Raw genomic sequence first — 27237 nt, forward strand, 5'->3', positions numbered from 1 at the left:
CTGCAAAGGGTGCCTCCTTGACCGGCTTTTCCCGTGAATAACACCGGTTATGGAGGTGGTACAAACATAAGACTATTATTGCTAAATTCACCATCAGTATACGGTCATTTTGAGCCCTTAAACACCGCGCTGACACCCCGAGAAGATATACTTTTAATATGAAACTCGATCAACCGGGCGTTCACCGGCTGCTGGACGAAACTCCCAACTCCCGCTGTCAGCGAGGCGAGGGAATATTTATATCCGGGAATTCGCTCCTTGCTGTGTCCACGGTGATAGGAGTGGAGGATCGACTCCATTCAAATAGTGTTGGATTCCCTGTCTTCTACTCTATCCGGACACATTGGAATTATTTTCCTAACCCACGGGAATCAAAGTTATTGACCTGCAAAGGGTGCCTCCTTGACCGGCTTTTCCCGTGAATAACACTGGTTATGGAGGTGGTACAAACATAAGACTATTATTGCTAAATTCACCATCAGTATACGGTCATTTTGAGCCCTTAACCACCGCGCTGACACCCCGAGAAGATATACTTTTAATATGAAACTCGATCAACCGGGCGTTCACCGGCTGCTGGACGAAACTCCCAACTATTTAGACCACCTCACTCATGAAGAACTGTCAGCTCCAAATAGCACCTAGAGCAGTACTGGAACCGGTACAAGGGTGTACCAGGACCACCATCAGGTTGCATTGCTGTCATCTTTACTGTCTCTATTGTGTTGTTGCATCATAACTGTGCTTAAGTTTCTCTTTTGGCAGGACCTGTGACCATACTGGATGCAGAACGATGCAAATACAACACAAAATTTATGGACAGTGTGTACGCCGATAATATGCAAGGAATTTTTCCTGGATACATGGTGTACAGGTTTTTGCCCTTGCTTGCTTGCTTTGTGCCGGTGGTCCTGGCCTCCCCTGGACCGCTGGGTACTGGTAAGCAAACTGGCTAGTAGTCGCTCTATTGGTAGAGGGCTGCAAGGGAATTTTTTCCTGGCTACATAGTATACAGGTTTTTTACTTTTACCTGCTCGCGGCTCTGTCAGTATTGATTGATTGATTGACTGATTGACTGAACATTTTCATTGTGTGAAGCGCATTGAGTTACATCTTGTAAGAAATGCGCTATACAAATAAAATTTGATTTGATTTGATTTGATTATCAAGATACACGACGGTGATAGGAGTGGAGGATTGACACCATTCAAATAGTGTTGGATTCCCTGTCTTCTACTCTATCCGGACACGTTGGAATTATTTTCCTAACCCACGGGAAATCAAAGTTATTAACCCGCAAAAAGTGGGTTTTGCCCGCAAAAAGTGCCTTTTGCCCGTCAGGTGGGCGTTTCCACTATGCTGTGACGTCACATGAAAGCTATGATATTCATTCCACTAGGAAAGGCCAAGGATTTCCATATACCCACTTAAAAATGTGCGAGGATACATAACGGCGTTTTGTGACAGAACGTTCACTTTCATTCATAAAATTCACCCCGTCTGTGTTACGAAGCACTTGAATTTTGGACCATTGGGACTGACTATAGGGTCATATACCATCAAAGGGGGGAGATGCGACATGAAATATGTCAAAATGCAGCACTATCATGCACAGATCAGCCTTATAACATGTCATTTATATATATATATATATATACAACGTTAGACAGGGAGCGCAGATCTTTTTTTTTATGGCGTTCCGAAATGAACGATATGAGGCTGGGAGGGGAAAATCACAGTATACCCACTAGAAAAAACTAGACTACACCACACAATTGCCCAATCCTTCTGACATGTCCAGTTTGAACCATGGATTTGATTCTACCCTAGTACCGACCTCCTTAATAAGAAAATAAAGCTGTAAGGGTCATGATGATGCACTGTGTTGGTAAATCACAAAAACGGTGTAACATTAGCGAATTTATTCATATGAGGTGGTATGAAGTGTACTTTCTTCATATTAGCAGTCCATGATGAAATCAAATCTTTTGACTAAGACAAACACCAAGTACAACAGAGAATTCTAACAAGGTCAGATTAAAAAGAACAAAGGAACATACACAAACTCATTACAAACATGACACTGCTTAAAAGGTTACCAAAATAAAATAAAAATAAACATCCTGTACATGAGCATGAGCATCATTAACTGAGAATTTGATGCTGTCAAACAGTTGAAGATGATCCACAAAAGAACAGTCTCACAGGGGTGCAACCACCCCCGACTCACTAAGTACACATATAAAAATAAAGCTTGCAATTGCATGACATGTACCAGTCAAACATTCCTCCATATACTTTCCTTTATTAATTTTACTCACAAAACAAAGGGGACAACAATGGTGTCTTCCTTATATGACAATGTCAGAAGTGTGAAAGTGAGAGTCCAAACAGTGAGACCAGAATGTTCCAATGAGGTCAGTGCAGCATGCTTCACCTCCACTGACTATGCACTCTGAACAGCTTTCTGTGGAGCCAAGGAATCTACAAGATAAGATAAATTCACAGATTAATTTAGACTCAACACCAACAGATAGCTACTCTCTTTGCCACATGAGAAGTACAGTATAAACTCATTCTATTCAGGGGGGGGTCCATCTTTTGGTGAACAGCGCCCTCTGTTGAACATAATGTCCAAATAACATTGATCTAAGAAAATAAGAATAGTCTTTTGATTCATTCGATGTAGTGAAAAGCATGTCTGCGTTACCTGTGCTGAGAGGCTTTGCCTTGATCCTGCTCTCCTCCAGTGTTGAGAAGCCTTCTATCTTGCCATTCCCTGACCCCTTGGGAGGCCTCCCAATCTCACAGGTCAGGACTTTGATTGGCCCCCTGCCTCCCTTCAGGTGCATCTGAATGCGGTCCTAAACCGGAAAACAAATTGTGCAAAGCCATTAGCTTATGAGCTGATAAACTATTCAGGACCAATGCATATTGAATAAGCATGCACAGGGTTCCCACACCTTCTGAAACATCAAATTCAAGCACTTTTCAAGGACTTTCGAGACTCAATTTCCTCAAATTCAAGGACCCAACACGGCATAGTTTGAGACAGATCTACTATCCGTTCAGACAACAATTAAAAAGAGAGGCTTTTAAATGTAGAGGCTTGAACACTAGATGGTCTCTTGCCTTCTCTACCACAGCACAGCAAAACAGTATATTGTGAAATATGTGTAAAGTTAAGCAATACAGAAACTTATTTACTAGTTGACGAGCTAAGTAAAACATTTTTTAATATATATTTTAAAAGTTTGGAAACTTTATTTCAGTCGATTCTTCCTCCCCTTTAATAATACCAATTGGTATCATTGGAAAGCCTGATTAGTCACCTTTACAACGAGGTACAACTTAGGATCATGCATTCGTGGAATGAGTAACACAGCTAAACGTGTGGGTAGCGGCCCAATTTTCTTTGCCAAAATCCCCTGCAATATTCTTCTGTTGGTATTCACTCTCGTTTTGAGCTTCAAGTGCTGGCAGGTGTGATGAGAGCAATGAGAGGCGGGGCCACTTCTTCCTCGTAAGGAACAGCGAAGCACGTCCAGCTGGCACCTGAATGGCACCTAATTGACAGGAATGATATTCTGGGGCCAGTGGCGATCCCATATCTCCAGAATCTCCATCCTCCAGGATGACAACGCTCACCCCCACAGAGCCAGGATCAACACAGAGCACTTCCAGAATTTGGGAGTGGAGAGGATGGAATGGCCTGCCGTGAGTCCAGACCTCAACCCAATTGAACACTTATGGGATCAGCTTGGGCGTGCTGTACGTGCCAGAGTGACCAACGCAACCATGTTGGCTGACTTGCGGCAAATCCTAGTTGAGGAATGGGATGCCGTCCCACAGCAGTGTGTGACCAGGCTGGTGACCAGCATGAGGAGGTGCCAAGCTGTTGTGACTGCGTATGGATCTTCCACACGCTGCTGAGGTCCCTGACAGTGTAAAATTAATAAAGTGTAAAAATTGCCAATATGTGTTGTTTTTTCCTTATTACTGTGGGAGAGTGCAATCATCCAATCCACCAAGCAACTCAAAACGAGAGTGAATACCAACAGAAGAATATAGGGGATGTTACCCACACGTTTAGCTGTGTTGCTCATTCCATGAATGCATGATCCTTACAAGATGTACCTCATTGTAAAGGTGACTAATCAGACTTTCCAACTATATAAAATACAATACCAATTGGTATTATTAAAGGGGAGTAATAATCAACCAAAATAACGTTTCGGAACTTTTTTTGAGGGGTTTATTATTATTTTTTTGAGAGAGAGAGGGGAATTCAAGCACTTTCAATGACCCATGTCTATTTTCAAAAACTTTTAAGACCTTGATTTTTTTTCTCTCAAATTCACAAACTTTCAAGGATTTCAAGGACCCGTGGGAACCCTGATAATTCTTCAGGACCAATGCATATTGAATAAAGCCTGCACATACAAGCAGGTTTGTAAGATAGGGTTCTCACTCCCATCTATCATTGATCCAGCAGGGCTTACCTCATTGGGTGTGGGAACCTCAAGCTTGGTCTCCTGCGGAGCTTTAATGGCGATAAGCGTCTGCTGTTGGAAGACCTTGATCCGTGTGATGTCTTCGTGAGTCACATATGCTGATGTGCAGAGGCAGTCAAAGAGGATTCGACACTACGAGGACATACCACTCAATGTTACTTCCTGACAGGGATAGATACATTTTAGCATCACTATGGCAACCACCAGTTTTGTTACTTTTCTAGCATGCACAATCTAAGTAAAGGAATACAAGGGAGTAGTCTACATGTGATGAGCATTATCAACTGTCTGTTACGAGTTAGTATTTAGCGTTTCCAAACAATGCCTGTTATATCAGACATGAAAATGACATTACTAAACCCCTCAATAAAGTTTAGAAGAAGGTGATAGAAGGCTTTTCCTTCTATCAATGGCCCCTCGGGCCTGAGCTGGATTACTCTTCCTGCTATGACTGGTGGATTGATGATTCACTTGCTTAGTCAAATGTATTGATTGTAAGTCGCTTTGGAATAAGGTCGTCTGCTAAATGCCAAAAATGTAAATGGATATGTCAATATCATGTGAGAAATTAAAGGATATTCAAGGTTCTCTGTGCTGTCAGTCATGTCAAAGAGCTGCTGGGCGCAGGTTTTTATGAGGTCGTCCAGAGTCTCCTCCACGGCCTTAAGGTTGTCCATCTCGCGCTCAAGCTTCGACTTTCGCCCGAAGGCTAAGCAACATCTGGCTGGAACGGATCCTCTGGGGGAGGGAGCAAGAGGCTATCTTAGTGCAAATTACATTCAGTGTAAAATAAACCACTCCACTGACGACACCTCGGCAAATTGAATACATTGTCAAAACATACACTGGAGCAGAGAAAGAGAAAATAGCTTGCGGGCGAAAAACTGAACTCACATCCACTTAATCTTGTTGGTGGATTGCTTTCTGATGAGGCGGATACCATCAAGCACATTGGTTATGTCATAGACCCGCCGTTTACGTGTTTGGAGTCTGCGCGTCACCTGGTTAAGCTCCAAAACACCATCAGGGGCAGCACACATCAGCTCTAAGAAGCGCTTGGTCAAAGTGCCCAGTGCCACGTCCTGTCGGCCCCCCGTGTTTGGTAAAGATGTGTTGCCTGTGGTCATGAAATTAGTCTCACAATCAATATAAAACAGACACCAAGCCAAGAAATTGGCATTGTCTAAACTGACATTTTAATTTTAAGCCTATGATAGTTTTCAATAATGATTACTATTCTGGAACCAAATAGATATAGTGAGCAATTACACAAGTCAGCATATCTTGAGCTCATGCCTCCAAAGGACAATATTGATGGGACCCACCTCCTCGGACAGTGGCTCTCTTCCTCTTGGTTATCCCTTCACCGTGTTTAGAAGGGCTGAAGTGAAAAGATCACATTGGTGCACAACTTTGGACAAGTGGCATTAAATCACAAAGAGACAGTTCAGGCACCAAAACCCAAGCTTTAACAGACACGAGAGAAGGTCAGCCTTACCTTAGAATCAGAATTAGAATTAGAGTCAAACAGGGAACTATGTGATGTGACTGTAAATCTTACCTAGGTGTTTCCGATGTAACACTCCCATCTTCAACATCTTCATCACTCTACGAATCAAAAGACATTCATTAAAACGTAACTGAGAATAGCCCTATCATGAAAATACTTTCAAAGTGAGATTGAGCATCCCTACCTCACGCGTAGTATCCCCAGCTTCAGCGTCATCACCCGCCAATTCCTCCTCTTCAGATGACTCTACGCCCCACGGACTGATCAGACCCAGTTGTCCGTCGAGGTACGAGGGCATGATCGGGATGGCCTCCTCGCTGATTCCTTGAGGTGTTACGTGGTCTGTCAGAAAGTGATCTTCGCATATGACGTGCTGCTCCGTGGAATCTTCTTTCTCGGTCTCTCTTAGGGCGGCAAGCCACACTTTCACTCGAGCCTGGTCGATGGGAAAATTGAAAAACCTCTTGCAAGGTCGAAGAATGCCTCCTTTAAAGTTATCGTTCCGACTAGGACATCCCGAGACCACACATTTCCCCATGGTCAGAGATTTTTAGGAAAATCAGCTACATTCGAGCGTGTTGTGAATAGAATATCACGTTCGTTTGTTTATCGAGAATTCACGTCTCTAGAGGAAAAGACGTATTCGACTGATTCGGAAGTAGCGTCACGTTGTTCGTTTTCAGCCTATAAAATTGTCCAAAAAGCAATGAGAGGCGGGGCCACTTCTTCCTCGTAAGGAACAGCGAAGCACGTCCAGCTTGCTGAGTTGATAATGCTGCCCTCTGTAGGGCTGGATGTCAAATGCAGTGATTAGATGAGGTGACAGCGACATAATTTTGCGCTCAGTTTGCACTCGGGCGTTGAGATGGAGTAATTGCGCTGGAGGAGACCATCATCATCATCACCATCTATTTAAACTGTTTGAAACTACGTTTTTTAAAAATATATATAAGATACGTTTTTAATCCCTCCAAAGCATTTAAACTCGATGATAATGGAATTAAGACAAATAACCTATTTGAACAGGGAATAGCCAGGGCTATCACTTTATTCTTTTTTGGGGGGGGGATAAAGTGGCAATTATGCCCAGTAGGCTATGTTATTTGTGTTAACATTGTCGCTATAGCCATTGGCTCGAGCGGAACAAGAAGAATAGCCCCCCACCCAAATTCTATCTGATTTGGAGAGTATTTGCGCCTAGACTGTCTGTGCTGTAGCGCAGTTGACAGCCAGTAGTGGCCAGCAGCAAACAGCAGCTCCAGCGGTGGATGTGGATCAGACTCGGGGCGACTCGGGGACCCACAGTCAGAGCCTGGGAAGGAGAGCATAGGACTCTCACAACGCTGGCTGAATCATGGCTACTGAAACAATATCCCCGGCATGTACTGGATCCAGTTTGCTGCAACCGATAAGCGAAATCATCAATCTCCCGTTGGACCAGGTACATATTTACGATGACTAAAATACGTCTTTTCAGTTGTATTTCCAGCATTCCGTCGCATGTCCAGAAATCGCATCAAAAGACCAACAGTAGGGTATTGCCGTGGTCTTTGATTTCACTATCAAACCACGGAGATTTTTATTGCAAATTTTTTTTTGTCGTAGGGATGATTTGCGATTGCACTGATTCTATCGAGGTTCCTGTTCATTCTAACACAATTATTGTCAGAAACAGGCATGACGGAAACGATTGTATGAAATCATACGCCGCCTTTAAATGTCACATTAAAATGTCAGATTTAGACAATAATGAATCTTCGCGGACAGCCTTGATGGTGGGTCGCTTATTTGAACAAAATGTTCTGCAGCTTTGTGTTTTCAGGATACACAGACGGCTTAGGCTACATTGATTCCAAGCACATTTTATTTTACGTAGAATATGTTCAGAATTTTACTTCAACAGAAAGATATGTCTTTTAGAAAACCATGTATCTGTATTTAGCATAACATAGGCATACCTTCTAAAAAAAATACTGGTATGCAGCTGTTATTCACATATTGTGTTCTTAAGACCACTATGGAGTCTATGGTGTAACATATCCTAAATGCATAGGCTATTTTCAAGGCCTATTGCCAAATAAGGGACATGACAATACGAGACAAGACTAGACCATGATATACAGACTAGACTAGACCAATGATTTCTATTGGCCCTATCACACTATAAGTGAACACTGAGATTACAGAATTAAATAAAAACAATTTGAGTTGACATGTGAAGCCCATGGATATCCTCAAGTCTCTCCCAGTTATATAGTTTTTCGTTTTGTAGTATTTGTTTTTACACCTTTCTCAAAGCCGAAATTGAGTGCATGCTGATTTGTCTTGTGCCTCATAGCCAATGCATAAAACTTGCAACAACCTTGACTTAAGTGCTCTAATGAACTAGGTGAAGTATGGAGGCTCTCTCGCTAAGTAAGGTCACATCACATCTCTTGAATTGGAATCCTGCCCATTATTGGCTAGCATCATCTGTTCCCTCTGATTGCCTCCTTGTCATAAATCAGGGAGAAAGGAAAATGTCCTCTTGGCCAGCTTGTCACTTATAAAACCTGTCACTTAAGACCTAGGTGCTTATATTGCCTGGCCTCTTTGTTAACAATCAATGGACAACCGTGATCCCTTTTCCTTTATGTCTAAATATCTTTAATACCATTATCAAAATAAATAAAAAAAGATTAAGCCCATGGTTCATTTAGTGATGGAGCTGATGTGTTATTCAGATCATCATGCCTTCCCATTATTCATTCATTTCTAGTGTATTTAGGGGTATTATCCTCATGCCTACATGAGCAAACACAGGACTGTGTACCCTATTCATCAACCTCTAAACACGTTAGTCACAGCTGAGTTGATAATTAAGTCAGACCCACTTGTCTGTGTTACTTAAAGATGACTGGTAATCTGTGGAGAGACAGAACAATAGGAAACATGCTAGAAGTAGTTGTAGTTCTCCTGCTCTCTCTCTCTCTCTCTCTCTCTCTCTCTCTCCTCTCTCTCTCTCTCTCTCTCTCTCTCTCTCTCTCTCTCTCTCTCTCTCTCTCTCTCTCTCTCTCTCTCTCCCCCCCATCCAGCCAAGACAAACCTCCACTAAATGCCTCCTTTACATCACCTGCAGTATTTATGAAGGGGACGTAAACACTACCGTTGCCTGAATGTGTTCCACTTGACACCCCACCATGTAGAGAGATGTATGTATCAGGTGTGTTTGTTTGGTAACTTCACTGAGTGCGCTCCGTAAATATTTCCATTAGCGGTGCCTCCGTGGAGCAGCTTTGGTTCTTTGGTACATACTTACAACTCCATTTATACTCCCTAAGGTGTTCCTTCAACAGCCTTTTCTTCCTTTGAGGATTGTCTCCGGCAGTTTTTCTGTGCACAAAACATTGTGATGAACCCACCCCACCCTGTTTTGTCAGAATGTCAGCAAGTTATAGATGCAACATAATAATCCTAATAACATTATTACATGGCGTCTCCTCTGTCATTGATATTTCATTTTTCAGTCATCTCTGATGCATGCGTGGTATGACTATTACTGATATAATCTAATAAAGGGGCCATGTTCCAGACAGGAAGACTGTAATCTGAGCAGTGGCTCTCAGCTCTGTTAACACGGTTCTGACTCCCAATACTGGGCTGTAGCTATGGATCTGTGGCTCAGTGCAGCAAGGAAGGAGGCCGTAGGCTCACTGTGGACCCGTTCACCCCGCCTCCACATCATCCAATTGTTGGATTTTTCATTGTCTGGTTTCCCTCTACGTATAGTGGTCATTTGTTGTTTGTTGGCTTGTTATCTGGGTAGTGGGTTTGTCCCCCTGCTGTCTTGTGGACCTTGTAGAGAGAGATTATTAATCCCTTGGTCCCCCGCTGCAGGTAGCTATGTCACATGTGCCTTCTGTAGCTTCCTTGTTGTTGGGGGCACAGGAACCTTTCAGAATCATTTTCAATTCCCATTACTGAGCTTTCCCTCAACAACACCACCGTGACCCACAGCAGATGTCCCCCATCATGCTCATATTTGGATATTTGTTATGTGTTACCACACCATACCATAAATATATTCTATCAGATATTCTTGTTGTCTCTAATACTAGTTGTTTTACCGCTATCGCTGCACTGACGTAGGACGACAGTCCCATATTTCAGTGGTGACACAATCTCTCCCACTCCCTCGCAATCTCCCTCTCACTCTTTGGATTTGAGCGTGAAAGTAATGTGATATTTGCCTGGGAAATTCCACACCAATTTGAGAGGCAGTCAGAGTGGCAGTGGCGTGATCCATCTGATCCAGTGGACTGACTCCACTTTCCTAGTCTGCTGTCTCTGTAGTCTGGCTCCTTATGGGGGATTAACAACAGGTTTAAGTGATGTTACTGTGTAAACCTACCTGCCACGCTAGAAAGAAAAGGAAAGGACCAAAAATGAAGCTAGGGGAGTCTGTCTGTGGCCTAGAGGTGGTCTGAGATGGATTTAGTTCAGATTTCTGCTTGGCTGCTCCCCTCTAATGCAGCCACACTGTCAAGTAAGCCTTTTCAGAATTCAGAATTTGACCAGGAGAAAAGGGTATCTTCAGCTCGCGCAGACACGTCCCCGAGTGACCCCAGGGAATCCCCTCACCCTGGGCAGATGAGCAGCTCAGAGGAGGAGCAATGCTAACTATGCTCATGGCACAATCAGTTCTCACCAGTCATTGTGATATATGCTAAGTATTCTCTTTTACTAACTGAAAACTACAACATACACACTGAGAGGACACTGATTAGGAGTCACTAGTAAGTACAGTACTCCTGGCATTCAGATCTGTGGTTTGATGGTGGGGGGGGGAGCAATGGGTTGAGCACAATTTGCACCTCTGTCTTTGGGTAAAGGCCCGGGTTGGAGATTTTCATATGCAGAGCAGGTGACACATGCTGAGTGTGAAATGTATCACATTTCCCTGTTAACTAATGCAATGAATGTTTTAGAAGGAAGTAGATGTGCTCAAGCTTTTGTATTCGCTGTAAATGGTTTGTGTGGTGTAACTGTTTTGATTTGTTTTTCGACTGAAACCATTCATGGCAGTGTTCCCCCACCAAGAGTTTGTGGGCCTGTGTGCTGCTGAACACTCGTGGTTCTCTGTGATTGGGACAGGGAGTAGAGTACGTTTTTCTGGCACAGTGACTGACCTTTTACATAAGGGATGTAACCAGCCAACCAAAGATAAAATGTGTAGCGTTGCTAATAATGCTGACTGTTCACTAGTACTCTAGTTAAGAACAGATGTGAATACATAGGGTGTTTGTATGTGTTTTCGGAATACCCCAGCTTGCTAATTTGTTCCTTATGTTCAGTTAAGGTTACGTGGCCATGGGGACTGGGTGTTCCTCTGCAGTGCTGGAGGCAGATGGATATGGCTGTGTGTCTCCCAGGGGGCTGGTAGGATCAGGATGTAGGCCCCTGATAGACTGTATTTAGGACTGCTGCTGACGAGCCTCTCTGAGGAGAGTCTCTCCAGAGACAACTGTGGGCTGAGGGCTAGGCTACACACGGTGCCGGATTTGGCTGAATTGGCGATGATTTGATATTGTTTTCTCCTCGCGGCCACATGACTCTGCAAGGGAGTTTCCGTACCGTATGTGGTATCGTGTGGTCGGCGATATGGGAGCGTGTGTTGAAAAACGATGACGTAGAGTCACTGGATGAAAGCATTTGCTAAATCAAAAAAAATGTACATAGCAATATGGCCATGCCAACATAAACCAAGCCACTTGCCCCGATTGACATCATACGGACCAGGGGGTAGAGGAGGCTGAAAAGCCAGAGATATGTGTCTATCACAAATGTACATATGATAAGTAAGTAAGCCAGCTAATATATTCATATATTTCATTGTGGCACGATCCGTCCTCCATATAGGTCTCAGATCCCTGGCCTAACGACTACTGGGACCATGCTCCTCTGGGGCCTAATTTCTAAAGCTTTGCGTAGAACTGGCGTAAACAGCTTGCGTACCTACGCAAAGAAAGAACAGTTTTACGCACATCAAGATTCAGATTTATAAAACGGTGTGCACGCAAGTGGAATTTGCGCACCGCTAGTCCCACGCCTGCTTCCCTTTATAAATCCCAATCAACCCTACATTTTGCACACGTGAATGAGCGTCTCGCCCCACCCTTTTTAACGCCCATATTTGCCTATAAATGGTCAGTGAAACGGCCGACAGAAGGGCGAAAAAAAGACATTTCACCCAGTCGATTTCTGCGCAAAAGTTCCGCGCAGCGAACGCGTCATAACAGTATGAAACTCTCCTCTCATCTATCATCTGCCAGACCATAGTACGTATATATTATCTATGTTCCAGACTGCATCGACAACGGAATCAGTTTAAACATGATTCGTCCTACTGTTCACCGTATTATATATGATAATACATTTCATAAAGTATTGTTTAATAATTACAGATCAAATTAAATATGATTACCGATTAAACTGTACAACATATTTGAGAGGTTGTTTTGAAAACAGATACCTCCCTTTGTATTTATTATCCTAAATCATGTATTTTCTTTTAGATTAGATTAGATTCAACCTTATTGTCATTGACAAGTACTAAGACAAGGAAACTCAGTTCTTGATCTAACCAGAGTGCATTGTAGAAAAGCCATGGATGTTTCAAGTTTATTATCACATTACATTACACAAGTGTATGAGAGTAAAATTCTTAGGCTTCGGTTCCTGACATTGCAGCACAAGTCATAAGGCAATAGGCATAATACAAGTTAAAGGTGACAATATTACAGCTAAGACAGGATACACTAGTGATGCAACTAATAATAATAGATAGTTCAGTAATAAAGTGGCTGTGCGCTTAAAGTTTTCGTAGTCTGTATACATGGGGTGTGCTTGGGGATGATAGTCAATTGTTTACAGTGGGCTTGTTCATGTTCTTCAATGTATGCATATTGCAATCATTGGACTTATTACTGTGAAGTCAATTGTGGACGGTGGTCAACTTGTTCATGTCCAGCCTCGCTCTATGTGCAATATGAATGTAAAAAGTTATATTTGCATGGATATCAATATGATACGTACAGTAAAGATATATGTACAGTGTGATGTGTACAGGACAAGGGCGAATAAGACATGTGCAGTGTGCACGTACTGTATATCCTTTGTGTGTGTATACTCTTTATATAATACGTGAGAGGTCATATTTCGATTTATGTTGGTGGAAATGGTATCCGTTTCTAAAGTTTCATCCTTCTGCCAGCGGAGTCGCAATTGCTCATTTCTCCAGTTTCTATGCGTACGCATGGGTCCAAGTGTGCGTTGAGGTGAAAAAGTTCATTTTTTTATAAATCCCAAAATTGCGAGACAATTTGCATACGCACGTTTTTGGGCGTACGCAAGCTCTATAAATGAGGCCCCTGGGCTATGACCGATTGACCTGATCCCAAGTGTGTGTGTGTGTGTGTGTGTGTGTGTGTGTGTGTGTGTGTGAGTGAGGGCGTGCGTGCGTGCATGCACAAGCCCATGCGTAAATGATGTGAGTACTAGGTAAATTATTTGTGCTAGATTAATCATCAATCCATTTTTTATTTTTTATTTAATTGTTTTACTTCTTGCCCATAAAAGGCAGAGTATTATTCAGATGCTGATTCAGTGTTTGGCTACCATTTTATGCTCTGTAAATATTTAGCTTGGCCATACAGTAGGTTATAATCTTAATGGGGATCTTCCATTTACTCTGGAATCATCGTCCTTTTTTGCTAAAATGAAAATCAAACCATAATGTATGGTAGAGCAGCAGGCATCTGCTATGGGAAGTCTTTTATGTGGCGAAGCTAATTAATTTAACAAACCTCTTGGGGTTGAGAATCTCTATGATGTTGAAAGTGTTTTAGAGACAGCCATTGACCCTGTTACTCAGCATTTTCACTCACACACAGGAGGAAAATAGACCGTACAGCCAGTCCACCCCCCTCCCCCACCCCCCTTGGCTAAGAGGTTTCTGTTTCTACTACGAGAACAGATACTGTATAAGAGAGTGGATGGAAATAATTTGCATTTATGGTAGAGCTGTGGATCATTGAAAGTAGTTCAAGATCTGTTATTTCCACATATGGAATGTGCATGTCAGGGGTCTTAGACAAACCTCACTTGATATTCAGAATAATTGAAGGAGTAATTGTTTTTTTACAAAGCAATTATTGTCTATACTTTTCAGGCATTTGATGGTACTTTCAGCCAATAAGCGCTGTGTGAGACATGGCTATGTTCTCTCTCTGTGTTGTACTGTACATGAGTAGTCTGTCTCGACACTGCTTGCTCTTGGCTGCTCACTGCTGTTGTACCCTCCGAAAACACTTCCTTCCTTCTGTGTTAGCAACATCTTCCTGGAGGAGGGCCAGAGATCATTCTGGAACATGATGGGGAATTTCCACTGTTCCTGTATTTGAATAATACGAATGTCTGTATGTGTATAGGATTGGCTGGAGATGTAGGCTACTGTACAATAGATAGCTGAAATACAATCGATTTGCGCCTCACCGGATTGTGACTGGGTAGCCTTGAACACTGCTGGGTCAATGTACCGTACCACCAGCACTCAAGTTGAGGGGGGATGAGGGGGGATGGCATCCCCCCTGAAATAGAAACGTTCAAAATCATTCAAAAACCTTCTAAAACTGCCATCCCCCCTTTCCATCCCTTATGTCATTTTATCAATGAACGTGGTATTTCTGCTATTTCAACATTTAGTTTTATGCATATTGAGTAAAATACTGTGGGCGAGGTGGGGGGGCACGCACACATGCAATGACATTTTTACCAAGTCACTGACACTGAAGTCACTGACACTGTGAGGATGCAAAAATTGTCCCCATATGATAAAATCCACCATTCCCCCCTGATTTTTTACTGATTTCTTTTACAACTTGAGTACTGGTAGCACTGTAATGAGATTAAGGCCCGGTTGCCGATCGAGTCTTACCCCCAGACTGGCGTAACCTTTCAAGATTGTTAAAGAACAGTACTGTTGTTCACGGCAGAGAGATGATATCGATATTGATATGTTAGTGACCTGGCTAGTGGGGTTATGCAGAGGATGTTGCCCTTTAGTGAGTGATTCATTCTCTGTGTCACCCAGACTCTGTCACCCTACGACCCCCCACCCAGGCTACCAGTAAAGCCTTTGATTAGGAGCTTGATAGATGCATTCGTTTTGCTCTTCTGTCCTACTAGTATGCACTTCAATTGAATATCATTCCCCTGCATAGGTCATCAGAAGCTGTAGGCCCACCGATTCCCTCTGTCTCTTATGGCCAAACCAAGGCCTCACTTGGCCTTGAGAGAGGCTACTGTAGAGCAGTGTATGAATTCTCGGCACTATCAGTTCTGATAAAACCGCAATAGCTTAGCATGCTATTACTCTGTGTAAGTGTATGACTGTCTTTAGCCAGGGGATGCTTTATGGGGAGTATACATCGAGCTGCGTCGTAGTGGCCTCTTACTCTGAGATGAATAATTGAGTGTCTAATGTATTGCGCTGAGAGAGCACTTAGTGTTCATAGGAGATTTAATCATCTGAGTGCAACTGTTTGCTGCTGTGTAATGCTTGGTGGTATGGCAAGGGCAGATGTTTGACTGGGCGAGGGGGGGTTCAGGGGTTAACAGCAGGCTTTAGACCAGCCTGGTACCGTACAGGTGGCTACTGTTCAACAGGCATTCCTCTGAGGTTGGACTGAGGTATTTGTGGCTGTGTCTCTGGAGCGTGGCCTGGGAGATGGAGTGGTTGAAGACAGGAAAACGGAAAGGCGGAACTGAAAAAAGGGCAATCAGCCACTGAAGTAAAACGTGATGGTAGAGACTAGAGAGGTGTGTGCGTGTGTGCGTGTGCGTGTGCGTGTGCGCGCGTGTGTGTGCGTGTGTGTGTGCGTGTGTGTGTACGCGTGTGCGTCTGTACATGTGTGTGGTGCCAGCTGGGTTGCAGCACTCTGGTTTGAGCTGAGTCAGTCTAAAGCCTATGATGTCACAGACGGCTCTCTGGATAGGGGTTAATGAGGGAATTAACTTATTCCTTATTCCAAAGCGACTTAATCGATACATTTGACTAAGTAAGTGAATCATCAATCCACCAGTCGTAGCAGGAAAAGCAATCTAGATCAGCCATTGGCAGTCGTCGTGCTAGAAGAAGGACGTTTTTTTATTTTTTATTTTGTATTAGTAGACACTGGAGAAACAGTACACGGGGGTAGTAGATATCTCAGGATGAGCAGTTAAGGTGTAGCCTGAGCCCGACGTAACCCTTTTGATGTATTCTGTTTTCTTCCCTTCTGGCAGGGAGACATTGATTTGCAGTGCTCATACGCTATTGATGTCTCCAGCCATGAGAAAGTTACTGAATTAAAATTGCATAATGTATGTTTATACATTTGATCTATGAAGAGAGATTGTTTGAATAATTGTTGTTTGCCCCTGACAGTGTTTTCATATCCGATATGTTTTTGATCGGGGTAGATGACTTTGCATACAATCAAGCCATCTGTAGTTGTAGGTCACAAACACAAAGATACGTCATTTTTATTCAGACTATGTGACAAGATCAAGCTCAATCCTCATAAACATGGCTCTGGGATGAAAGGACTGAAATGTGGAGCCTATATAATCAGTTAGTGGCAGCATATTGCAGTCACAGTGATGTGACAGATGATTGTAAAAAGATGGCCGCCGTTCAGCACCCCAACCTCCTCCTTGCTTTGAGAAGGCTGCATTGTCTCCTAGCAACAAGCTTCTAAAAGATCCCTTCCATCACAGGGGCCAATGAGCCTGAAAAATGTCCTCATTGAGGAGGATGTGTGTGTCCTCTCTACCATCCCTTTCATTTGAAGTTGCACTTAATCTCACCGTCATGGTCATATCCCGTGACTGTGTGCAAATTAAAGGCTACTGCGACCACTACTTTCCATATGGAAATATCATACAGTAGTCAGGATCGCTCTAGAGGATTTAATATATATACAGTATATATATATATATATATGTTACGGTACATGTGGGAATACGGTACATGTGGGAAAGCTAGGGTTAGGGTTAGGTGCTAGGGTGACTTGGTACATGCTGGCATGTCTAATCCTACCCCTAACCTTAACCCTAACCCTACCCCTACCCCTAACCCTAACCCTAGCACCTAACCCTAACCCTAGTTTTCTCACATGTACCGTATTCCCACATGTACCATAACATAGAGATATTTGTATGATTCTACTGTATTTGTGTGAGAGGAAGTAATAGTAGTGTGGGGGAGGTGAAGAGGAAGCCAGGGAGGAGGGTGGTGATGTATTGGTCCCCCCATTCTGTCATCTTCTCTGGGCGCTGCCTCATCTTTGCCTTGTGTTGTGCAGTACTTTTCCACACAACGTCTGACATATTGTGTAATCCTTTTGTTTTGCCATTTGTTGGTGATAAAGGCCTAAAAACTCCTCACCTCACTAAATGTATCTTATGTCATGCTGAGGTGGTATTATTTTGATAGAATGTAATGATGTGATGATGCTGCCTTAGACGCTGGTTTCTGATTGGATAGTGGTTGTTCACATCAGCCATTGTACAATAGGAAGTTGAATTGAATTCCTAACTGTCAATAGTATACAATCGATTTTCTTATCCGCACAGAATGACCATATATTTATCTAAAGGGGTTCTTGTTAGCATCCATGAGAGATATTTCTGTCCAGCATCCCTCTCTCTCTCTCTCTACAGGGAAGGTTGCCCCTGGTCTCTCGAGCAGAAAATAGGATTTATCTGGCCACCAGCAAGTCGCCAGACTGACACTTTCTCTCACACACAGAGTGTAGTGTATCCCCCAACTTTGTCTCAACTCAGTGCTATTGGCCTGCGTCTGAACCCAATGCATCTGAACCTGAATCTGAGTTCAACTCGGAGCTGGAGAAGGACCATCTCTGGTTCCTTCCATTCCCATGACTCATTCATACAGTTGAAATACTGTAGTGTAAATGGAGAGCGTTAATGGATGAAAGAGCAAAGAGCGTAAACTCAAGAAGAAGACGTGGGGCTTGGGTGTCTGGACAGGGCGTACAGAAGAGGAGGTGGTGAACTGCACAGCCGTCTGTGGTACTATGATGTATTAATGAGAGGTAGATGAATTCGGGGCAGGATTCTTAAGTAGGTCTGCTCCTCCCTCATAACTCTCAGTCAGACTCTCTTTTCACTGCTCATCTCAAAAGGCATCAATCTCCCTGTGTTGGCAAGTTATAAAGGAAACTTTGGTGCGCTGGTGGCTTCCTCTGTGTTTTCGGTGAGAGTATCGTTTTGATCGACAGAAAGCACCCTGTATTGGAAACTGAGCCCCCACATTCTGGATGATCCCGCAGTGCGATTTTTTCCGTTATCTGCAGTTGATTGAATTGGGGGCTTTGTATCCCTGTTCTGTGTACTTGGATCACGCTGTTGCCTCCGTCATTGGAAGGGGTTCCACTTCACATACACATATCAGGGTTCCCGCGCTGGTCTTAAAAAGCCTTAAAGTCTAAAATCCAGTAATACAATTTACAAGGCCTAAAAAGGTCTCAAATGTCAGTTATTCGGTCTAAAAATGAGGTGCTAGGTCTTAAAAACGTGATCCTGCAAGGAAATCAGTCCAACCGCATATATTTACGCGGAAATTAGTCTGAACCCAAAAAATGCCAATTCGCTTCTTTTTTTGTCTGTATGGCAGTGAAATCCCTCATTTCATCACCTCGAGGATGACAAAAAGCTATCATATGGTGTCGCGAATAGGTCTAAAATTCTATTCAAAGAGGTCTAAAAAGGTCTAAAAGGCCTTAAATTTGACATGTTGAAACTTGAACCCTGACATATACAGTAGTCTCGACCCACGTTTTGGATCATCTCCCCTTCGGTGGACCGTTCTCATGCAAAGGCCCCTCACAGGGTTGTTGATGGATGTCCTCGTGCTGGGTAGCCTAGGGAAAGAACAGAGGAATGAACACAGAAGACTGAAAGGCAATCAGCCTAGTCAAACAATACTGCTGTCAGCTGTCCTCAGAACAGCCGGGCCAGGGCTCGATATTTAGGGGCTGCCTGAGACTTGCAGAGGCTTCCAGGGATCGACCCACCTGTCAGCCAGCCAGGACAAGCCAGACTGCAGGCCTGCCTGGGTGGGATACCGGGGCCAAGGCTGTACCACAGAGTCTCAAAGGAACCGTGACGTCTTAGAGGCTCCGGCCACTTGGTATTCAGGTTAAGTGATCAGGGCCTAACAAATGGATCACTTTCATTCAAATGTTTTCATCACAAAATGATGGCAGTGTGACGCAGTCGGAGCTAACTGCTCCCACGCAATAAATTGTCTGCATTTCATGGGCACGTTGTGGTCAAGGCAAATGTATGCGATGAATAATTTTCTCTTGTTTCTCTCATTCTTGACAATGGCTGTGAACTCCATCTGAAGTGCTGCTGATGATATGAATCAGTTGGTTCATAAAAATGGTTCCCTTTTTAAAAAAAATTGTCGTCAGAGATTGTCGTTGAGGAGAGCTCTTGTCTGTTCAGCATTCAAGGACTTACCGGGAGAGCGGAGTCTATGCTAATGTCTGGAACTTTTGGATTTGTGTGCACTGTGCAGGATTAGTGGTGTTTGTTTGCAAGGTGTGTGTGTGTGTGTGTGTGTGTGTGTGTGTGTGTGTGTGTGTGTGTGTGTGTGTGTGTGTGTGTGTGTCAGCAGCAGCGGCTGGGAGGAAGGTGCATGCAAGGCCTAGCAGAGGGAATATGGCTCCACAGAGAGAGAGTTTGCTTGGCATTGTTGTGGCTGTATAAAAACAAAACTAGTAGACCTGGAACTGCAGACATTGTACACTATCTATGCTCATACAGCATACTTGCTATACTATATTACTATAGTAAATAGGTATTATGAGTAGCCAATCACAGGCTTTTTTAATGTGGAAAATCGACACGGTACACAATGCTATTGTCCCTGGATTCCTACTGTAGCTTTTGCATTGTCATTGTTGCTGCTTTGTACTAAACTCAAGCTGTCCAAACAGTGCAGAGGAGATAAGGGTTTGAAGACTCTCTCCCCGCTGCCAGGAACCATAGCAGGAGTCCAGAACCCAGCTGCTATTTGATATCACCCAGCCAGCAACAGGAGAGGATGAAAAAGGGCTGGGAATGTTCATAACTTCATATTTACTCGCTGCCTTGCCAAACACTGACTTCACTTGTTTAATAAGTCAAAGACGGCAGACGGCCTTAGAGAACGGAATGCAACTATTGCTCACCTATAACATCAGGCCATTATGGAATGGTTTTTAGTAAACAGATATTAAATACTCGTCCCAAACCTTACATTGTAAACCTTTTTACCCCCCCCTCCCCAATTCCCTTCTCCCCCCCCCCCCCCCCCCCCCAATTCCCTTCCCCCAGAAATGTGTGTGTGTGTTTTGCTTAATCTCTGGTTAACCTGTACTGTATGACTACTGCGAGGTTCCTTAAACTCAGAATGGGCCTGTTATTTAAGTGTGCCGCCTCGTTTTAGTGCACAGCTTGCCAGCAGATGGCTGCTTACATAAAAACGCCTGGAGAGTCAACTGACTTGGCCTATTGAACATGGCAGATTCTCCCCCTGCCTATCTTCTGACCCCATTAGTTTATCTCTGTGTGCGCGACACATCTTCCCGTAATGGATGCTTGATGAAGGGAGAGGCGAACGATACAAGCACGTCATAACATCTTCTGACGCCATTGATGTCTAAACTGAGGAGCCCATGCTGACAGTACCGAGGTGCATGCAAATGATTTCTATGTTTTTTTCGTGCTAGCTTGGTAGAATGTGTCAGAGTAGAGAGAGAGTGCACTTGGCTGTAGTGGTTAAGGCCCTGCCCATGTTGGAGTATGGATGGTTGTCATTCTGAGGTGGAACCATGCATGTGTGAGTGTTTACGTAATGCTCCCCCGACTCTGGTGTTTAAACAGAGAGATGTCTGCTGTTGCTGAATGCCAGGGGGATATTGGGTTACATACATGTATGTAGAGGAGTGAGGGCAGACAGGTTTTACAGTATGTGTCACCTGTTTACTATACTGTGTTAAAAGCTATTTAGGGCCTCACATAGACTTCCCTGATAGGCGGAGAGAGAGACACTAAGTACAAAAACATCGCAGTCATAAATCTGGTATATATCTGACTCCAGTGAGATGACTGTTTTGACTGAACTGAAGAATTGTATTACTCTGTTATTAGACATGTATTATATGTATTCCTATAATTTTTGCAATTTTTACCAAGGCAATTCCGGAGTCTTATTCTATATATTGAAAATGCATGAACTCTGATGAATGCACAGTGCTTTCTGGAGATTGCTTCTGTGTAGTGGTTGAAACATCTGCCCCCAGGCAGCCATGCACTCAGGTAGTGTTCCATATAAGGGGTTTCTATGACGATGAGGAGGATGATGACGATAAAGATGATGTCAATAAAGCATGGCATGGCATGTTTGCCCTGGGGAATATGTGACAGCAACTGGTGAAACCAGGAACAGGTCACCAACCAATCAAGTTGTTCTGGCTTTTATTCAGAAAAATGTAAATACATTTCAACATTGCTGAAAATCAACGACACACTCGCTAGTCAAGCCAAAATATTGCAATGGAATGGATTCGGTGAGTAATCCCATTCCCCACTACTACCTACCTAGTTAACTGTAACACTACTTTACATTGTTAGCAGGCTCACAAAGCAAGCTGTGTTAGTTGACTAATGAGTGTGTCATTGATTTTCAACAACGTTGACATTTATTTACATTTTTCAAAAGAAAAAGTCCAGCAGCCCTGAACATTTGATTGGCTGCTGACTTGTTCCCAGTTTTACCAGCTGCTGTCATGATCTGGCCTATTTCCTTCAGTAACAGAGATGGTGTGTGTTAAGTGGGGCTACAGTGGTAGTCTCAAGGCTGGGGCTCGCAGGAGTTGTAATGAGAGACTCAGAGCTGTAAACGGAGAGACTAGGGGATGTAAACGGAGAGACTAGGGGATGTAAACGGGGAGACTAGGAGATGTAAACGGAGAGACTAGGAGATGTAAACGGAGAGACTAGGAGCTGTAAACGGAGAGACTAGGAGATGTAAAGGGAGAGACTAGGAGCTGTAAACGGAGAGACTAGGAGATGTATACAGAGAGACTAGGGGATGTAAACGGAGAGACTAGGAGCTGTAAACGGAGAGACTAGGGGATGTAAACGGAGAGACTAGGAGATGTAAACGGAGAGACTAGGAGATGTAAACGGAGAGAGACTAGGAGATGTAAACGGAGAGACTAGGAGATGTAAACGGAGACCAATCTTCTGCTTGTCTGGTTGTTGGTGTTTGTCCTCGCTGCGATGGAGTGTGGTGACACATTGCGTGCAAAGGAGAAAATCTCATCACAGCAGACACTCAAACTGAATACCAGTTTGTGTGTGTGTGTGTGTGTGTGTGTGTGTGTGTGTGTGTGTGTGTGTGTGTGTGTGAGTGTGAGTGTGAGTGTGAGTGTGACTGCCGAAGAGGAAGGAGAGACACCTACTGTAAAACCCACAAATGCTTCAGTAGTGGCTACAAGAACTCACAACTTGCTTTTTGTGTCTCATATATTTAGCCTGTATATATGTTTTTAAACGGACAATCGAACATCTTGAATGAGAAGGATGACCCCCCTAAATGTATCAGCAAGTCTGCAGTCTGCAGTTTAAGGACATATCTACGCAAGAAACCACATAATTTTAGAACGGCCATAGAAAGCAAAAGATCAAAAGCAAAGACTTTGAGGTCAGGCATAATTGTTAGACAGGCTTAGTAATATGACTTGTTAAATGTGTTCTGTGGTCTGGCTTGGATTATGCATGGGGCGTGTGACACTCTCCCTCTAGAATCCGAAAGAAAAGGAGGTTGAGCTTAGCATCACTCACAGACCCTTTCACTGGAAGTAATCTGTCTAATGGACGCGGGGCCTGTGAAAGTGCCACTCTCTATGATAGTTATAAATAGTTGTTTTGGTCTCATTTGAGTTGTCAGTCTGGCAGATGCATCCTCTCTACACCCGGTGGTTGCTTGGTGCCGGCCAATCACGTCCGTGTTTACATAGGACAAATCTCCGTCGTTAAATCATGCAAACACAGAAGCTCAACTGAACGGAAGCTTGTTGAAGCGTGAATTAGCACAGGAAGCCTTTGAATTGTTAAATGTTCTGCTTCAACGATTTGGGGACCTTTTTTGGACCTATTTGTGTCAGTTCCAGTGGTGTCTTATTGTATTGCAAGTTGCATTTTTGATGACAGTGTTTTAAATGCGTTTTTCAGATTTTTTTTATTTTTTATAAAGAAAACATGATCACAGATTAAAGCACATTCGTGCCAATAGGGGAATGGATGGCACTTTGAGTAACTCCTGACTTCACAGTGACACAGTCTTCTATATGTGAGTGAAACCATTTGACTGGACCACTGTTGCGTGATAGAAGGATACTTTTGTGATCATGGAGCTGAAGAAAGTTAGAGCTGTACCTGGTGTCATGCAGTATGTCAGAACCTGCTGTTGAAGAATACCATGTGACCAACTTCCCCCTCTCTGAACAGGATCGTAAGACTGAAATCAGAGTGATTCAATATAAATGACAGTCTTTGTGGAGCTGACATGGTCCAGATCTTTTACAGATCTTGTATGCCGATGATGGTGATGCATATCTCACCCTGGCTTGAAAGGCAACATCTCAGAGAAGTGAACACAAGGCAGAAGACAAGGCAGAAGAGAGAGAAATAGATGAGACAAAGAGAGAACGTGGCACAGAAAGAGAAAGAGAGAGAGTTAGAAAGAGAAAAAGAGATAGACAGGAAGAGAGATAGTGAGGCGCAGTAAGAAAGGAAAAAATCGAGAGAAACACAGACAGCGACAATTAGACGTTTAAAAAAAAAAAGAAAGAAAAAGAAGAACTGTCGTCTGGAAGACTGAGGGCACATTTATTTTGTTTGACAAATGCCCTGATCTGTGATGCCATACAGAGTCTCTTGCTTGCAAAACACTCAAGTCTCACACCGCCACGGTTGGCTAAACGCCATTAACGTAATATGAAAATGATACTCTCATCAGTTCCTGTGGCAGAAGTAGGTTCTTACACAGATGACAGATGATGGGGGTGAAGCGTCTTTTCGTCATTTTGGAGTTATTAAGTATGTGTTGGTGAGAAAAAGGTGATAGATTATTTGAACTAGGGAAGCTATTTAGTCAAACCATGAGTGTAACATGGTATTTGTTTTAGGCTATCGCTATAGGACCCTGAGTGACATCCTTTAGTGACATCTTATAGTTGTCACGAAATGTCACTATTTCTCTGCCCGAAATCTAGGTGTAATTGCAGTATACAGAGTAGATTGTCCTACAAAGACACTTAGATTCAGTAATCTAAAAAATTATTTGACCCCAATACTTTCTTTTATAATTGTTTTTGTTTCTTTTTATTTTACTACTCGATCTTTTCAGTTTGTAAAGCGTCTTTGAGTGTCTAGAAAAGCGCTATATAAGTCTAATGTATTATTATTATTATTATTATTATTAGAGTTGCTTTAGCTCTGTGGCTACTGGCTGGCCACTGTGTTTTGCTAGGGCCTACATCTCGGTTCTCAACATGATGAAGTTTAGGTGGATGCCATCATGGACTCTCCTCTGCCGCGCTCGACAGCAGATCAAATCAGCCAAGCCTGGTGGTGTCGCATCGCCCCGCCAAGAATCTCCCATAATGCCTGGCTTAGGCCATTTCCAAAAAGAGCACTTTGACAGATGTATTCCATGTCCTTAAACGAGGACCAGCCTTTTTGTATGGTGTTCATTAGGGCCCATGGTAGACGGACAGGTGTGGGGATATTTGGTTTCAGCGCGGAGTGATGCGGTTGGCCAGAGGGCGGGCTTTTTTATTTATTTTTATTTTAATTTTTTTCTGAGTGGGGCAGTCCCACTCACATTTCTAATCTCTACTGACAGTTACAGTGAATATCTAGACAGGTAGGGTGGGTGAGAGAGAGAGGAGGGATGACATGCAGGACATGTCCCCGGCCGGAATCGAACCGGGGATCCCGCGGCCACATGGTCAGCGCCCAACCCGCCACGCCACCCAAGCGCCCCGAGGGCGGGCTTTCTGACCTCGTGCTGGACTGCCTCCCAGTGGGGTGACCTGAGAGAGAGGATGACGGCCCGTTTTCACATCCCTGGTGTGTGTGTGTGTGTGTGTGTGTGTGTGTGTGTGTGTGTGTGTGTGTGTGTGTGTGTGTGTGCCCGCCCACGTGCGCGTGCGTGCGTGCGTGAACCTCTGCTCTGACCATGCTCCCACTGTGCATTACTGTGACTCCACTGGGCTTTTGATTAGCCTTAGTGTTTTGGCATATGTTGAAGGGCTGCTGGTTTATCTGGGTCATGGGGCCTTCTGGGTAGCAGAACACTGCCAGGCCCCTGCTTTGTGTCACATGTCACCCAGCTTCCTGTCGTCTACTCTGTTATCATCATGATGACATGTGTGTGGCATGATCTCTAGCTGCTGTGAAACTCTGGGCTCTTTACTTACTTACTTACTTACTTACTTAGTCCTTGTTGTGCAGAGTGGACCAAGGACCAAGGATCTCCACTCATCTCTGTTAGTAAGTAAGTAAGTAAAACTTTATTTCTATAGCGCCCTTCACAGCACGAACAGGGTGCTTTACATCATAAATAAGGTATAACATGGGTGAAAATAAAAGCGCAAACAAACATCATCAAAAGAGATGAAAAAAACACAAAAACGGAGGAACACCCCAAAGGGGCAACATAAACAGAACATAAACAGGAACATAAGGTGGCTATCAGTGACTACCGGCCTGCCTAAACAGGTGAGTCTTTAGTTGGCGTTTAAAAATGAGTTCTGAGGGAGCGGCTCTCAGGTCAGGGGGGAGGGCGTTCCAGAGTCTTGGGGCCGTCACCTCAAACGCTCTGTCCCCTGTTGTTTGCTTTCTTCTCAATGCTGTTCCAGCTGTGTCCTCTCTCCTTCATTTCTCCTAAGATGGTTGGCCTCCAGGTTGTTTTGGGCCCCTCCCTCTTTTGCGTTTTTCCCCTCTGGTTGTCCAACGCAGTGCCACTTTTGCCATGTCATCAGATGGTTTCCTTAATGAATGAATGAATGAATGGTCTTTATTGTCATTAATACAGTACAGGTACCATACAACGAAATTTAGGAGGGGGGGCTCCCCTGGTGCTTGGAAAAAAGACTAAAAACAAGAGAGCCAAGGGTAAAATAAAAAAGAGAAAAGAGCTGGTTGACATAAATAAAGGCTATGTACACTATCTACTATACTATACTACTATACTATACAATAAAACACTGTGCTGTACACTATGCTATGCTATAAATATCCTAACTTTTCCTATATCTGAACCTTATGTACACATGGGTTGTCATATTGCACATAATATTTGTTGCACATTCATTAAAGTGTCGCAGTTAGCAGGTTTAGAATGTTCACAGTTGTGTTACAATATTGCACTTATGTTTACAATCTAGTAGCTGCCATCAAATTGTCTAGATTGTCCAGGGCCTAGAACCTAGGTCTTTGCTGTGTTCAGGGCCTGAATGGCCCTAGGGTAGAAGCTGAGCTTCAGTCTGTTTGTCCGTGCGAACATGGTCCTGAACCGCCTGCCTGAGCGCAGCCGAACAAAGTGTTCGTTCCCAGGGTGGGATGGGTCCCTGGAGATCTTGGAGGCCTTCCTGAGGCAGCGTGTGTTGTACAGCTCTCCCAGAGAGGGGAGGGGGGCGCCGATGATCTTCTGGGCCGATCTCACAACTCTCTGTAGCGCTTTCCTCTCTGCGGCTGTGCAGCTGGAGAGCCACACGCAAATGCAGTAGGTGAGGATGCTCTCCACTGTGCAGCGGTAGAAGGTCACAAGCAGCTCCTGTCTGAGGTGGTATTTCCTGAGGACTCTCAGGAAGTAGAGCCGCTGTTGTGCCTTCTTGATGATGGCTGCTGTGTTGGTCCTCCAGGACAGGTCCTCCTGTATGTGCACCCCTAGGAATCGGAGAGTTGAGACTCTCTCCACGCTCCCTCCATCGATGAGCAGGGGCTGGACCTCCGATTTTTTCCTCCTGAAGTCCACGATGATTTCCTGGGTCTTTAACTGGTTCAGCAGCAGGTTGTTAATCTTGCACAGCTTGCTCAGCTGCTCCA

At 43.8% G+C, this 27237-nt stretch overlaps 2 protein-coding genes across 2 annotated transcripts in view; one reads left to right on the top strand and one right to left on the bottom strand.

Moving 5' to 3' along the window:
* Nucleotides 1-1913: 1913 nt before the first annotated feature.
* On the bottom strand, nt 1914-6632 carry e2f6 (E2F transcription factor 6). The gene is made up of 8 exons (XM_080527795.1): nt 6209-6632; nt 6076-6122; nt 5840-5895; nt 5409-5631; nt 5092-5252; nt 4503-4615; nt 2711-2864; nt 1914-2484 (listed from the first exon to the last, which is right to left on the bottom strand). The coding sequence occupies exons 1-8, from the start codon at nt 6560-6562 to the stop codon at nt 2447-2449; spliced, it is 1146 nt and encodes a 381-aa protein (XP_080383921.1). The 5' UTR covers nt 6563-6632; the 3' UTR covers nt 1914-2446.
* A 724-nt stretch (nt 6633-7356) lies between these two features.
* The window catches only part of mboat2b (membrane bound O-acyltransferase domain containing 2b), a gene marked incomplete at its 3' end in the record, with an annotated part of 41276 nt that continues 21395 nt past the window's right edge, over nt 7357-27237 (top strand). The window contains exon 1 of the mRNA XM_080525263.1: nt 7357-7465. Within this exon, the coding sequence (XP_080381389.1) occupies nt 7379-7465 (87 nt within the window). The 5' untranslated portion in view covers nt 7357-7378. The remainder of the gene's footprint in view (nt 7466-27237) is intronic.

The sequence above is a fragment of the Nansenia antarctica genome (genome assembly GCF_963989245.1).
Source record: "Nansenia antarctica genome assembly, chromosome: 3".
Classification (NCBI taxonomy): Eukaryota; Metazoa; Chordata; class Actinopteri; order Argentiniformes; family Microstomatidae; genus Nansenia; species Nansenia antarctica.